This window comes from Peromyscus maniculatus, chromosome 22 (genome assembly GCF_049852395.1).
Source record: "Peromyscus maniculatus bairdii isolate BWxNUB_F1_BW_parent chromosome 22, HU_Pman_BW_mat_3.1, whole genome shotgun sequence".
Lineage (NCBI taxonomy): Eukaryota > Metazoa > Chordata > Mammalia > Rodentia > Cricetidae > Peromyscus > Peromyscus maniculatus.
The window spans coordinates 11,277,407-11,291,809 of record NC_134873.1 but is presented as its reverse complement, the minus strand read 5'-3'; the positions used below and the strand labels follow the sequence as shown (position 1 = coordinate 11,291,809).

Genomic DNA, 14,403 nt, shown 5'->3' with positions numbered 1-14,403 from the left:
AGGCTGGGTGGCGGTGGCGCATGCCTTTAATCCCAGCACTCGAGAGGCAGAGGCAGACGGATCTCTGTGAGTTCGAGGCCAGCCTGGTCTACAGAGCGAGATCCAGGACAGGGACCAAAACTACACAGAGAAACCCTATCTTGGGGGGCGGGGAAAAAAGCAGGGCCAGTGAGACGGTCCAAAGGGTAAAGGCACTCATCCCCAAGCCTAGTGACCTGAATTTCATCACTGGGACCAACAGAGCAGAGGGAGAGAATTCATTTCCACAGTCCTCGGCCCCACATGCACCATGGCACATGTGCACTTGCATGGGGAGGGCGAGGGATTAAAAGCAGAGGAGGAGAAAGAGGAAGACCCCAAGCTCTCCAGCATCCTGTGTGAGTGTTGGGTACATTGCAGGAGGTAGGGGTGGCACTAACCACAGGCTTCCTGTCTCTGCTGACTAGAATGTGGATGTGAAAGGTTCCCAGAAGGCCCACATGTTAAAGACTGAGTGCCCAGCGCGGGGTGCTAGAGGTGATGGAACCTTTAAGATAAGTGGAAGGAAGTCACTGAAGGGGACCCGACCCTTCCTTTCTCTCTGTTCTTGCATCTCAGCTTCTGTGAGGTAAGCAGCTCTCTCCACCATACATTCCTCTCTCCTCACAGGCCCAGAGCAGTCAGGCCAACCGACCAAGGATTACAGCTGCCGAAACTGTAAGCCAAAGGTTATTTCCTCCTTAAAAACTGTTTGTGTCTCTGGGTGTGATGGTTTGTGCCTTTATTCCTTGCACTCAGGAGGCAGAAACAGGCAGATCTTTATGCTTGAGGACATCCGGGTCCACATAGCAAGTTCTGGGACAGCCTGGACTACATAGTAAGACCCTGTCTCAAAAAAGAAAGAAAGAAAGAAAGAAAGAAAGAAAGAAAGAAAGAAAGAAAGAAAGGAAGGAAGGAAGGAAGGAAGGAAGGAAGGAAGGAAGGAAGGAAGGAAGGAAGGAAGGAAGGAAGAAAGAAAGAAAGAAAGAAAGAAAGAAAGAAAGAAAGAAAGAAAGAAAGAAAGAAAGAAAGAAAGAAAGAATCAAGGGAAAGAACAATAAAAGGAAAAATACTCAGATAACAGGAACAAGCCTCCACCTTGCCCAGCACAGTCTGTCTTACCTGGCAGCTGAGAGGTTCTTCTAGTGCAGACGGCAGCTGCAGAGCTGTAACTATCGAGACAGGGCACAGTGTACTAGACAGACTGACGTCAAAGCATCACTCCCAAGCATGGGCAGAATTTAAACTGGGTGTAGTAGTACATGCCTATAATCCCAACACTCAGGAGTCTCAGGTTGGAGGACCCTGAGTTTGAGGCAAGTCTAGACTACATAGCAACACCCTGTCTCAAAATGAGATGTAAATGATCCCAGTGTGACAGTACACACCTGTAATTCCAGTACTGTGGAGCAGTGGAAATGGGAGGATCCGGAGCTCAAAACCAGCCTGAGCTATGTGAGATTCTGTCTCAAAAAAGAAAAAAAAGTGAATTGGGGCTGGAGAGATGGCTCAGTAGTTAAAAGTACTTACTTTAAATGAGGATTGAGAACCCAATATGGCCAGCTTTGGCAAGCATTAATGTAAGCCTAAGAACCGTAGCCATGCGGTTGGATTCTCCAGAAGGTAATGTATGGTAACTACTTTTTCAAGTATGTTTGAGAATGTGCCACCCAGACACCTTGGATATTAAGGATAACCCTGAAGGTCACTGACCTCCATTTGTTAACAGTAGCATGCCAGCTAAGCCTTTTCATTTTCACAATCCTCTTCAAGCTGGTGTAGTACCTACTGCTGTGGGGTGTTCTGTATGTTAAATGTGTTGCTCTGATTGGTTAATAAATGAAATACTGATTGGCCAGTAGTCAGGCAGGAAGAATAGGTGGGACAAGGAGAGAGGAGAAAGCTAGGAAGTGGAAGGCTGAGGCAGAAAGACCCTGCTAGCTGCCGCCATGAGAAGATGTTAAGATACCGGTAAGCCACGAGCCACATGGCAAGTTATAGATTAATAGAAATGGGTTAATTTAAGATATAAGAACAGTTAACAAGAAGCCTGAGCCATTAGGTCAAACAGTTTAAATAATATAAGCTTCTGTGTGTTTATTTTTTAAGTGGGCTGTCGGACTGCCAGGGCTTGGCGGGACCCAGAGAGAAAACTCCAGCTACAACCTACTTTTCAGGAGTGGCTCTGTGTAACATTTATTGGCCTCCTGAAATTCATTTAGCCCCCTTTGAAGATACCTTAAAATTTATGAGCCTGAATGTAGCCATTATGAGACCATTAGTTCTGCTCCTTGTGAGCTGCCTGTTTTTTCTTTGTGGTTCTTAGTTGTTCTTTTGCAGAGCTGCCAGCTTAAGTCGTGCTGGGATCAATAAATATGGGTCTTAAGTCTTCACCCTCCCCACCCCGCACTGCGCTGATATTAAAGACAAAGACACCCAGTTTTTTGGGGGGTTTTGTTTGTTTGTTTGTTTGTTTTGTTTTTGTTTTTTGTTTGTTTGTTTTTGAGACAGGGTTTCTTTGTGTAGTCCTGGCTGTCCTGGAACTCACTCTGTAGACCAGGCTGGCCCCAGACTCACAGAGATCTGCTTCTGCTTCCTGAGTGCTGGGATGAAAGGCGTGTGCCACCACCAACCAGCATTCCCAACTTTTCAGGAGGGTTCTGGGAATTTGAATTCAGGTCCTCAGGCTTGCCTAGCAAGAGCTCTTACCCACTGGGTCTTCTCCCCAGCCCCTCCCACTTCTTCTCTTTGTCAGGACCTTCCAATGCAGCTCCAGACAGTCTCAAATTTTATCCTGCCTTAGCTCCTAAATGCTTAGATTACAGGCCTGTGCCACCACAGCTGGCTTATCCGTGAAATATGAGTACAGCCCATCTGAAAGGAGGCCAGCTATAATAAAAGAAGGAAGTGTGGCTACTAAATTAATTAATGAAAGCAATGAATTAGTGAACTTTAAGACAGGGTCACATATCCCTGAACTGGTTATGCAGCCACAAGTGACCTTGAATTTCTGATCCTCCTGCCTCCACTTCCTGAATTCAGGGAATAAAGGGATACATCTCCAAAAGAAAAAAACAGTGCTTACTTTACTTGTTGCTGGGAACCAAAATCCAGATCCCAGTACCCACATCAGGTAGCTCACAACAGCTTGTAACTCCAGCTCCAAGGGATCCAATGCTCTCTTTTGTCTTTCATAGGCATTGTTCTCTTATTCAAAAACCCACAGAGAGTCTGTTTGGGGGTGCGGGGGGGGGGGGGGGGTGGGAGGCAGCGCAGGTGGCATGGCCTTTAATCCCAGGTGGATCTCTGAGTTTGAGGCCAGCCTGGTCTACAGTTCCAGGGCTACATGGTGATACCCTGTCTGGAAAACAAAAATATAAACCTGAACAAACAAACAAAAACAAAAACCAAACAAACAAACAAACAAAAAAACCCACATACATACAAACACATGTTAACAATTAAAAACCAGTTGACTGGAGAGATGTTTTGGCAGATAAAGGCATTTTTTGTGCAAGCTTGAGTTCTATCTCTAGATCTTGAAGTAGAAGGAGAACACTGAGTCCCAAAAACTGTCCTCTATCTCCACTTGCATGCCATGGCACATGCACATACCCATACCCCCACCTCATGGCCATACACTCTACCCACACATACAATAATAATACATTCAAATTCAAACGGAAAAGCCTTTATATATATTTGGGTTGTTTTGTTTTGTTTTGTTTTGTTTTGTTTTGTTTCCAGACAGGGTTTCTCTGTGTAGCCCTGACCATGCTGGAACTCTCTCCATAGACCAGGTTGGCCTCAGACTCAGAGATCTGCCTGCCTCTGACTCCAGAGTGCTGGGATTAAAGGCATGAGCTACTACCCAGCTTAAACATAGGAGTAGGGTTCTTTTTTATGTTGTTGTTGTTGTTGTTTTGAGACATGGTTTCTCTACATAGCCCTGGCTGCCCTAGAACTCACTATTGTAGACCAGGCTGGCCTTGAACTCACTAAAGCCTTTTAAATAAAGTAAGATAAAATGTTAAAGGGGAGCAGGGGATATAGTTCAAAGGTACAGTGCTTGCTTAGCATGCATAAGGCCCTAGGTTTAATCTCCAGTACTGGAAAAAAAATTAATCATAGTTTTTAAAGGGGGCACAAAAATTTCTGGAGTTTGAACTTCCCAGTCTACAGGCTTCTCTTGACCTGGATCTGTCTTACTGACCTATCATGTGACTCTGGGCGGGGACAGGACAGGATAGGGGAGACTTTGAGACCCAAATAACATTGACCCAGAGACTCTGCTCCCACACTCACTGCTTCCCGCCCTGAACTCAGCTGGGGTGAGGTGTTCTGCTGCACTTTGATAAGTTGGGTCAGTTCTCACGAACCTCTCTCCTCCCAGCACCTCTGAGGTTCTCTGCTGGGCCTCTGCCCTGGAACTGGAGCCCCACAATGATGAAGGCCAGGGGTGTCCTCTGGATCCTGCTTGGATTGCTGCTGTGGCCAGAGCCAGGGACAGGTGAGTCCAAGGGCAGAGGCCTGGGGGAGGGGTGCTTGCCTTGTTGAACCCTAGTGGGGCAAGGATCCAGCTCTCAGCAAACTGCCTTTAGGACACTGCACATGTTCCCAGCCCCCACAGAGTCAAGGAAGGGGTGCCAGAGAGAAGACTGGGGGCCTGGGAACAAAAATTAAGGGGCGCTTCCTAGAAAAGGGACTCACAAGGAGGATGGGAGGAGAGAGAGCTGGGTTTGATTGAGAAGAAGAAAAGACAGGATATTTTAAGAAAAAACAAAATTACAGAATGAATTGCCCAAGGAAGAGCACAGATTCCAGACACTAGGGTATAGGGATTAAAGTGGCCTGGACGCTCTGGGTGTGGAAACACTTGTCTGTATCCCCAGAACATAGGGGGCTAAGGCAGGAGGATCATGAGTTTGAGGCTAGCCTGAGATATATAAAGTGTGAGAGGTCAGCCTGCACTACATAGCAAGCCCCTGTGACAAACTAAACAACCTGCCTTTCCGGATTCAAATTATACTTCCTGCACTTTCTATCTGTGTAGCCTGGAGCAGCTAACGGTTCCTCTCCATTTCAGATGCTTCATCTGTAGCAGGACGCTAACAAGACATTCCTTATAATATCCTGTGAGGATTAAATAAGTTATATATGTCACTTGGAGTGACTGCTGGCACATAGTAAATGTTTAAATAAACATTAGCAATTATTCAACAACCCCTAACTCCTCTCTGGACCTGGTAACCCAACATCTAAAATTCCGTTTCTTTGAAGAGGGAAAAAAACATCCATTCTCTTCTTCCCCATGGGCTGTTTGTCTGCCCACCAGTCTGTGTGTCTGTTTGCTTGAGACAAGGTCTCATTTTGTAGGCGGGATGGGTTAGAACTGTGTAGTTCAAGCTAGTCTTGAACTTGTGGTGGTCCTCCTGCCTCAGCATTTTTGAGTGCTGGGATTACAGGCATGAGCCATCACGCTCAGCTTCCTGGGTGTCGTGTGACTACTTCTGAAGCCATAATGAACATCTTATGCTCCATATACGGTACGTATGGTGGACCAAAGAAATTATTCCATTTAAATCTAGCTCAGTAAACCAGTGAGCTTATTGGGGTTGCTTATAGGAACATGGGTGATTCAAATGCAGCTACATCACCAAAAACCGAATGATGACTCACAAAAGCTGCATTCCTGTAGCTCCCTGCTGAACTTCCAGGCAGCTTGGCTGGTGAGATGTCTCTTCATCCTTACAGTTGCTATTGCTTATATAACAATGGGAGAGGAACCTCTTAACTTTCCTGGGTTTTAGGAGTTTCCTGAGACTTCCAAGTTGGTTTACTTCCTGAGCCTTAGTAAGAGGCCTCAGATTAGAGAAAATCGCTACATAATCCTTGAGTATCCTTCAACATGCTTTCCCTTCTAAAACTGCCCGGTTCTAATACGTCACCAAAAACTGTCTGTCTGAGCTGAAGAGATGGCTCAGTGGTTAAGACAGTGCACCATTCTTGCAAAAGACCCATGCTCTGTTCCCAGCACCCATAGTAGATTTTTCACAACCACCAGTAACTCCAGCTCCAGTATATCCAAAACCTCCAGCCTCCATATGCACCTACACACACACACACACACACACACACACACACACACACACACACACAAATAAAAAATATAAAACTTAAAATAATAGTAACTTTTTAATAATTTATCTTTATTTTATGTATGTGCATTGGTGTTTTGGATGCATGTATGTCTGTGTGAGGGTGTCATAAACCCTGGAACAGGAGTTACAGACAGGTGTGAGTTGCCATGTAGGTGCTAGGAATTGAACCAGGGGTCTCTGGAAGAGCAGTCAGTGCTCTTAACCTCTGAGCCATCTCTCCAGCCCCAAGAGTAATTTTTTTTGTTTTGTTTTGTTTTTTTTTTTGTGTGTGTGTGTTTTTGTTTTTGTTTTTTGTTTGTTTGTTTGTTGTTTGTTTGTTTTTTGGTTTTTCAAGATAGGGTTTCTCTGTGTAGCTTTGTGCCTTTCCTGGATCTCGCTTTGTAGACAAGGCTGGCCTCTAACTCACAAAGATTCGCCTGCCTCTGCCTCCCAAGTGCTGGGATTAAAGGCGTGCGCCGCCGCCGCCGCCACCACCGCCCGGCCATCCCAAGAGTAATTTTTAAATGATCTGTCTTTACCCCTACATATGTAGAAATTCTCCATGCTTTTGTTCATTGCCAACACTACACCACCAGCCATCTTACTCTCTTACCTCTCTACTGTCTGCCCCTCATTATCCTAGCACCTTGAAAATCCTTCCCATATAATAGCCCAAACAACAATCTTAGAGTGATGCCTCAGTCTATTGTTATGAAAGTACACCATGACCACAGCAACTTTTATGAAGGAAAGCATTTAATTGGGGCTGGTTTACAGTTTCAGAAGTTTAGTCCATAATTAGAATGGTAGGAAGCATGGTGGCACACAGGCAAACACTATGCTGGAGGAGCTGAGAGTTCTACATCAGGATCCACACAGGCAGCAGGAAGAAGAGAGAGAGCCACTGGATCTGGCTTGGGCTTCTGAACCCCCAAAGCCCACCCCCAGTGACACACTTCCTCCAACAGGGCCACACCTACTCCAACAAGGCCACACCTCCTAATCCCTCTCAAGTAGCACCACTCCCTAATGACCAAGGATTCAAATATATGCTCCTATGGGGAACATTCCAGTTTAAACCACCACAAATGCCAACCTGGCCAAGCCTCTTTCCTGCTCATAATCTTGCCATGGCTCCCCAGTGTTCATAGACAGTCCAACCTCCTTAACCAACAGGCAATAGTCTGGGTGCCTCAGTTTCCTCCTCTACACAACACAGTGCTGATCACAGTGGTGTCGGATGGAGAGGTAGGAACATTAGGAAAATGTGACATGAACAGGGGGAGGTTCAGGAACAAGTGGAGCTGGGTTACTGGGCTGACGCATTCTCTCCTCCTGCAGCATCCTCCTTACCCCTGGTCATGGACTCCATCATCCAGGCCCTGGCTGAGCTTGAGCAAAAGGTGCTGATGACTGAGGCCAATCGCACTGCCTCTGCGTGGATTCTCTCAGCCAATAACTCCAGCCCCCACAATTCTCTTCACCAGCACTTGCTGCGGAAGGCCCTGAGCCACAACGCTACAGAGCCACAACACTCACTGAGCCCAGAGCTTCAAGCCCTGATTTCCGAAGTGGCCCAACATAGTGTAAAGGATGGGCAGGAATACGGAGTGGTGCTGGCACCGGATGGCTCCACTGTAGCCGTGAAGCCTCTGCTGATTGGGCTAGAGGCTGGCTTGCAAGGGCACAGTGTGACCAGCTTGCCTTCAGACTGCCTGGCCACCCCTTGTGATGCTGGAGACACCTTAACAAACATTGGAGCCATCTGGTCACGACTCACGGAGGCCTTCACAAATGCCTCTTCTACAGATGCTGGAGCCACTTTACCAAATAACAAAGCCAAGACTCCCACCACTGTGGACAGACTCCTGGCAGTCATCTTGGCTGGAGACTTGGGTCTGGCATTCCTCCATGGTTCCCAGACTCGGAGTCCTCCAGGCCTGGGAACTGAGGGTTGCTGGAACCAGCTTTCTGCCCCCAGGGTCTTCACACTGTTGGATCCCAAGGCATCCAGGCTCACCATGGCTTTCCTCAATGGTGCCTTGGATGGAGCTCTCCTTGGGGACCACTTGAGTCAGGTCTCTAGGCCCCGGCCACCCCTCAGCCACCTGCTGAGAGAGTACTATGGAGCTGGGGTGGCTGGAGAGCCAAGGTTCCGAAGTAACTTCCGAAGGCAGAATGGGGCTGCTCTAACTTCAGCTGCTGCCCTGGCCCAGCAGGTATGGAAGACCCTTGTCCTGCTACAGAAGCTGGAGCCAGGACAACCTCAGTTGCAGAACATGAGCCAAGAAGCGCTGGCTCAGGTCGCCACCTTAGCTACCAAGGAGTTCACTGAGACTTTCCTGGGTAAGGAAATCCCCTGGCCCCTCAGAAAATAGATGCTCTCAGCCTGCTGCGGTCAGTGGAACCCAAGGCCCAGGAAATCCAGGGGGGACAGCAGAGTCTGTAGATAGGGACAGCTACATGGTCAAAGAAATGCAAGAGTCGGTCCTTGAAGAATAAATAGAAGTTCACTTGATTTGATTTTTTAGAAAAGGGGGTTGGGGAGTATAACTCAGTTGGTAGAGTGCATGCATACGCATACGACGCTGCCTCCAATCCCCATCACCACAGCACACTGTACACAGTGGTGAACGCTCGTAATCCCAGCTCTTAAGAGGTAGAGGCCAGAGGATCAAGAGATATCAAGGGCAGCCTGGGCTTCAGGATACCCTGAGCTCCAACACACACACACACACACACACACACACACACGGTAGCACACAATTGAAAGTCAACCCATGGGGTCAGAATTTTTTTTTTAACCTGTTTTATTGAGACAAGGTCTACATAACCCAGGCTGGTCTTGAACTTGCAAGCCCCCTTCCTTAATCTCTCAAATGCTGGGATTAACAGGGATGCACCATTATGCTCACACTTTTGGGCTTTCTCCTGAAAGTGGTAGGACACATTGTGGATCCCAATACTATCTATCTGTCTGTTTATCTACCTATGTATCTACCTGCCTATCTATCTATCTATCTATCTATCTATCTATCTATCTATCTATCTATCTATCTATCTATCTATCTACCTGTCGTGTGTGTGCCCTCAGAGCCAAATCCCTGGCCTAAAACTAGACTCTTTCCAAATCCTGGAGGCCAGATGGATGCCTACAAGTTCATTTTAATAGAGATTCAGTCTTCCAGAAGGAAATGCTTGATGATCAGAGTCTCCCTTGCCCCTTAAGGATGCCCAGCCATTCTCCCTCGCTGCCGCTGGGGAGCCGCACCTTATCGAGGCAACCCAAAGCCACTCAAGCTGCCGCTGGGATTCTTATATGTGCATCACACGTACGTGCCAGCGCCACCCTGCACCACCTTCCAGAGCTGCGCCGCCGACATGCGCTCCATGCAGCATTTCCACCAGGACGTGCGCCACTGGGATGACATCGGCTACAGGTGGACCTGGCCTAGGCCACTGTGGGAGAGTCTGGAAGGCAGGGAGTAAAACAAGTGGGCGGAGACTGGCAAGTAGAAGTAGGAGTTTGTAGTGGGCGTGGTCAAGAACCAGGAGGTGGTCAGGATCAGGAGCAAGGTCCTGGATTGAGGTGGGGCTATAAATCCGGCAAAGGATGGGGAGAGGAGAAGAGTGAAAAGGCACTTGTCCAGTCCTTAGGATGGATTCAGAAAAGGGAAGGCGTTTGTTTGTTTTTTTGAGACATAATTTCTCTGTGTGGCCCTGGCTGTCCTGGAACTCACTCTGTAGACCAGGCTGGCCTCAAACTCAGAGATCCACCTTCCTCTGCCTCCAAGTGCTGGGATTAAAGGTGTGCGCCACTACCTAGCTGCCTTTTCTCCTCCTCCTCCTCCTCCTCCTCCTCCTCCTCCTCCTCCTCCTCCTCCTCCTCCTCCTTCTCCTTCTTCTTTAATATGACAAGGTCTCATAGCTGGCCTGGAGCTAGCTATGTGGAAAAAGCTGGCTTCAAACTCTTGAAGTTCTGCCTGCTTCGAACTCTTGAAGTTCTGCCTGCTTCTTTCTCTGAATGCTATGATTAAGGCATTCCGCACCATTCTGCAAGAAAGGTTTCTGGGGTACTGAATTGACACTAAATTGGATGAAACAGATGCTGGGTACCGCACTTGGTGTCATATGGCACAGGGACAGAATATGGGGCGTGGCAAGGTTGGGGTGTTGCCTGCTAAGGGGCATAACCTCCCTTCTGCACTTTATGTCCCATCCCCTCCACAGTTTCGTGGTAGGCTCCGACGGCTATGTGTATGAGGGCCGCGGCTGGCACTGGGTAGGAGCGCATACGCGCGGCCACAACTCCCGCGGTTTCGGCGTGGCCTTCGTGGGCAACTACACTGGGTCACTGCCCAGCGACGCAGCACTGAACACGGTGCGTGATGTGCTCCCGAGCTGCGCCATTCGCGCAGGCCACTTGCAGGCAGACTACAAGCTGCTGGGACACCGCCAACTGGTGCGCACTGACTGCCCCGGGGACGCGCTCTTCACCCTGCTGAGCACCTGGCCTCACTTCACAGAGGTGAGTCTGCCTGCCCATGTGCCTGCGCTTAGCCTGTCACCCCTGCGCCTTCGAAGCACGAGCCAGGAGCCAGGAGCCAGGCCCTGCCTTCAGTCACCACCCATGGCATCGTCTGTCTGTCCTATCTATTCTGACGACACGACTTCAGCTCTGGCCCTGCCTCAGCCATCTTTTCTTTTGCCTGACTCCTAACATCTCTGCTGGCACCCCTCTGACTTATAACCTCAGTCTGATCTCCATTACTCATAACCATTAGATTACAGGCCTCCAGCTGCCCAGCTCTCTGCCCCAGCAGGCCACACCCACCGAAAGTCTCTCTGAAATTGTATAGCAGGCCACTGTTCCTTTCTGATGCTGACACTCGTGTCCAGGAGTTATGACAGTCTTCCCGGGGGTACACACCTCAAATAGGGAGCCTTCCAAAGTAACAATTCTCTACAAAGTCCAACTTGGTTGTTTCCACTGAGGTAACTTACAGGAGTGTGGAGGAGGGGTTCCTTACAGGATTGAGGATGACTTAAAAACAGCTGTATCATGGGAACAGCCACCTCAACGCGGGTGATGAGTCATGAAAGCTGCAACCCTGAAGCTCTCTCTACATGAGCTACAGGCAGCTCACTAGTGGAGAATCCCCTCTGGGCAGTTGTTGGCAGCTGCCTTGGTCAGTCCCATCCCCCACCTTGCCCCACCCCCACCCCCCACCCCCGGCAGTTGTTTAAGTTTCCATCTAACCAGCCTGGATGAGGGGCCCTCATTCTTTCCTTTAGGGACTATTTCGATTCATAGGAAATTGCTATATAACACTAAAGCAATCTTGAATTATAAGTTTACCCTTTTTTAAGAAAAGATTTATTTTATTTGCATGTGTCGGCATATATGTATGTGCATTACATGCAGGCCAATGCCCAAGGAGAGAAGTGGAAATCCGATCCCTGTAGTGGAGTTGACCAGCCTTTGTGGGCCACTTGACATGGGTGCTGGGAACAGAACCTGGGTCATCTGCAGAGGCAGTATGGGCTCCTAACTGCTGGCCATCTCTCCACCTCCCACTTTACCTTCTTATTTAATCCAGACATGGTGGCACAAGCCTTTGATCCCACATTCAGGAGGCAGAGACAGAGGCAGGTAGACCTCTGAGTTCAAGACCAGCCTGGTCTACAGAGCAGGTTCCAGGACAGCCAGGGCTACACAGAGTAAACCCTGCATCAAAAAATAAATAAATAAAGTTTTGTTTTTTGAGGCAGGGTTTCTCTGTGTAGCCCTGACTATCCTGGAACCTGCTCTGTAGACCAGGCTGGCCTCAAACTCAGAGAGATCCACATGGCTCTGCCTGTGCCACCACCGCCTGGCTAACAAAATCTTATCTAGTGCTTGACTGCTTTCCTGGTTGTTGGCAGCAGACCATGGTGTGAATACCCACTCTTAGCTCCCAAGCCCACACTCACCCCTGAAGTATCAGAGCCAGGGACTCCTGAGGTGTTTTGGACCTGAAGTTTCCCTCTCTTTGGGGCCCTGTCAGGATTGTTTGTGGCCTGGTGCTTCTCAAATAAAGCGATCATCGGAAGAGCAATTTGTCTTAGGTCCTTACTAGCGAGCTTTACCGAAGCCCAAGTCAAAACCCTTCTGCCTACACCGCCTTATCCCAGGCCACCTAGCCTAGAACTCACTCCAGCCTCCTATCCAGAAGCCTTCTGTCCACACAACACTAACCTGAACTGTGACCCTTTCCCCCAAACGCTTGCCTCCACAACCTCAGTCCAGCCCCTACCCCTGCTCTGCTCTCCTCTGTTCACCTCAACTGAAGGGTTCTTGATAGCCTCGACTCCTGAAGATTCTTATGGTTTTGGTTTTGTTTTGGTTTGTGGGTTACCTGCCAAGACTCCTGAAGATTCTCACATTGAAGCAATCTAGACATAGCCAGCACAGCCAGCCGAAAGTCTCATTCTAGACTCTGACTTAAAGCACTAACTGACCACACCGGGGCAATCCCCATTACCTGTGTCTGTTTTGTTTTGTTTGTCTGTGAAACAAAGTCTTGAGGTCTAGCCCTCGCTGGCCTCCACCTCAAGTGCTGAGACTGCAAGGTTTCCTTGTGTATCACATCCAACTGCTACTTCCTTTTTTTCTCTTCTTTTTAATGCATGTCTGTGTATGTGTGAGCGTGTGTTCTGATAGCTGTGGTATTAAAGGACCACTTCCTGTGTCATCCTCAGGAAAACCATCTACTTCCTTTGAGACAGAATCTCTCACTGGCCTGAAGCTCACCGAACAGGCTAGGCTTACTGGCTAGTTAGCCCCGAGGGTCCTCTTGTCTCCAGATGCCCAGTGCTGGGACTGGAAGCTGCCACTTTGGCCAGCACCTTTATGTGGGTTCTGGGGGGTCAAACCTGGGTCCTCACATTTGCAAGGCAAGCACTTAGCTGACTGAGCCATCCCCCGGTCGTCGGTTTGGGTTTTTTGAGACAAGCCAAGCCCAGGAGGGATGATGTCGAACTGCTGACCCTCCAGTCTCTACTTATCTTGCCACTCCTTTTCATTAAGCTATGTTCTCATCCCGCCCTTGCCTGCAGGCAGGTTTGCGATTGGTTTGGTTTGTTTAATAGGGACTTGTTATGAAACCTGGATTTGTTTTTGTTTTGTTTTGTTTTGTTTTGTTTTGTTTTTTTAGACAGGGTTTCCACCATGTACCCTCAAATCATAGAGATCCACTTGCCTCTGCCCCCTAAATGCTGGGATTAAAGGTGGTAAAGGCCTGGGCTACCATGGCTGGCCCAATGTTAACCTTGAACTTTCAAAATCATTTAGCCTCAGCCTCCCAAGTGCTGGGATTACAAGTGTTTCCCCACCACACCCAACCACAGTCAGCTTTGTGTCCACTCCTTCACTTGGGGCCCCTAGTCTGTCCCATATCCAAGATTCCATAGCAAGAAGGGCAGACCCAACCGTACATACACCCTAAGTCTCATATTCTCTTGCTTCTTCTAGGCTGAAAACCAAAAACTCCTCTGACGGAACCGTGAAGATCCAAGAGGCTCTATTCCTGATGGTTCTTTGAGCAGCCACAGACCACAGACCTCCAATAAAGGGACCTCTGAAAGGAAATCTCTATGAGCATCGCCTTACTTAGGCTTTGCTCAAAAGCCAACTCAGTAAATAAATTAAAAAAAAAATCCTTAATAATAAAAAAAAAGCCAACTCCAAACAAAATGCAGGCTAAGTGTGTGGCTGAGTGGTAGAGAACCTAGTTGACAAGAAGCCGTTTTGTTTTTGGTTTGTTTTGTGAGACAGGGTCTCACTGTGTAGCCCTGGCTGTCCTGGACCTCACTCTGTAGACCAGGCTGGCCTCAAACTCATAGAGATCCACCTGCCTCTCCCTCCCCAGTGCTGGGATTAAAGGCGTGCGCCACCACCGCCCAGCCAAGACTCTTGATCCTAACTCCAGCAGGACAAAACAAAGCTGGATGTGGTGGGGGGGGGGGGGCTCACATGTGTAATCATAGCATTTGAGAGCTTAAGGAAGGAGGATTGCTTTGAAGCTGTGGGTCCTGAGGACCACTGATTCATAACAGTGAGTACTAGAGAGTTAGAATGAAAATGGAAGCAGTTCATTTTACGGCTTTGCAAGGTCAAATGCCAATGAAAATGGCAAGCGAGCTCCCTTAGGTTCTCCTTTCTAGGCCTGAATTCCATCTCTATCTAACACTGCAGAAACCAGGC

General features: G+C 48.4%; 1 protein-coding gene across 2 annotated transcripts; it reads left to right on the top strand.

The window, feature by feature from the left end:
- The first annotated feature begins 217 nt into the window (after positions 1 to 217).
- Pglyrp2 (peptidoglycan recognition protein 2) lies at positions 218 to 13,876 on the top strand. 2 transcript variants are annotated; one of them, XM_016009593.3, is made up of 7 exons: positions 218 to 377; positions 649 to 696; positions 4,412 to 4,528; positions 7,500 to 8,504; positions 9,388 to 9,598; positions 10,389 to 10,686; positions 13,672 to 13,876. In XM_016009593.3, the coding sequence occupies exons 1-7, from the start codon at positions 290 to 292 to the stop codon at positions 13,693 to 13,695; spliced, it is 1,791 nt and encodes a 596-aa protein (XP_015865079.2). In that variant the 5' UTR covers positions 218 to 289; the 3' UTR covers positions 13,696 to 13,876. The 2 variants fall into 2 exon arrangements, with proteins under 2 accessions (XP_015865079.2, XP_042123187.2); XM_042267253.2 differs by lacking the exon at positions 649 to 696.
- The last annotated feature ends 527 nt before the right edge of the window (positions 13,877 to 14,403 follow it).

Bases quoted from the DNA above. Each gene is read 5' to 3' on its own strand.
- Pglyrp2 (XM_016009593.3), top strand. From the start codon at position 290: ATGGCACATGTGCACTTGCATGGGGAGGGCGAGGGATTAAAAGCAGAG. The intron at 697-4,411 runs GTAAGCCAAAGG...CTCTCCTCCCAG, and splicing joins GGATTACAGCTGCCGAAACT to CACCTCTGAGGTTCTCTGCT. The intron at 4,529-7,499 runs GTGAGTCCAAGG...CTCCTCCTGCAG, and splicing joins GTGGCCAGAGCCAGGGACAG to CATCCTCCTTACCCCTGGTC.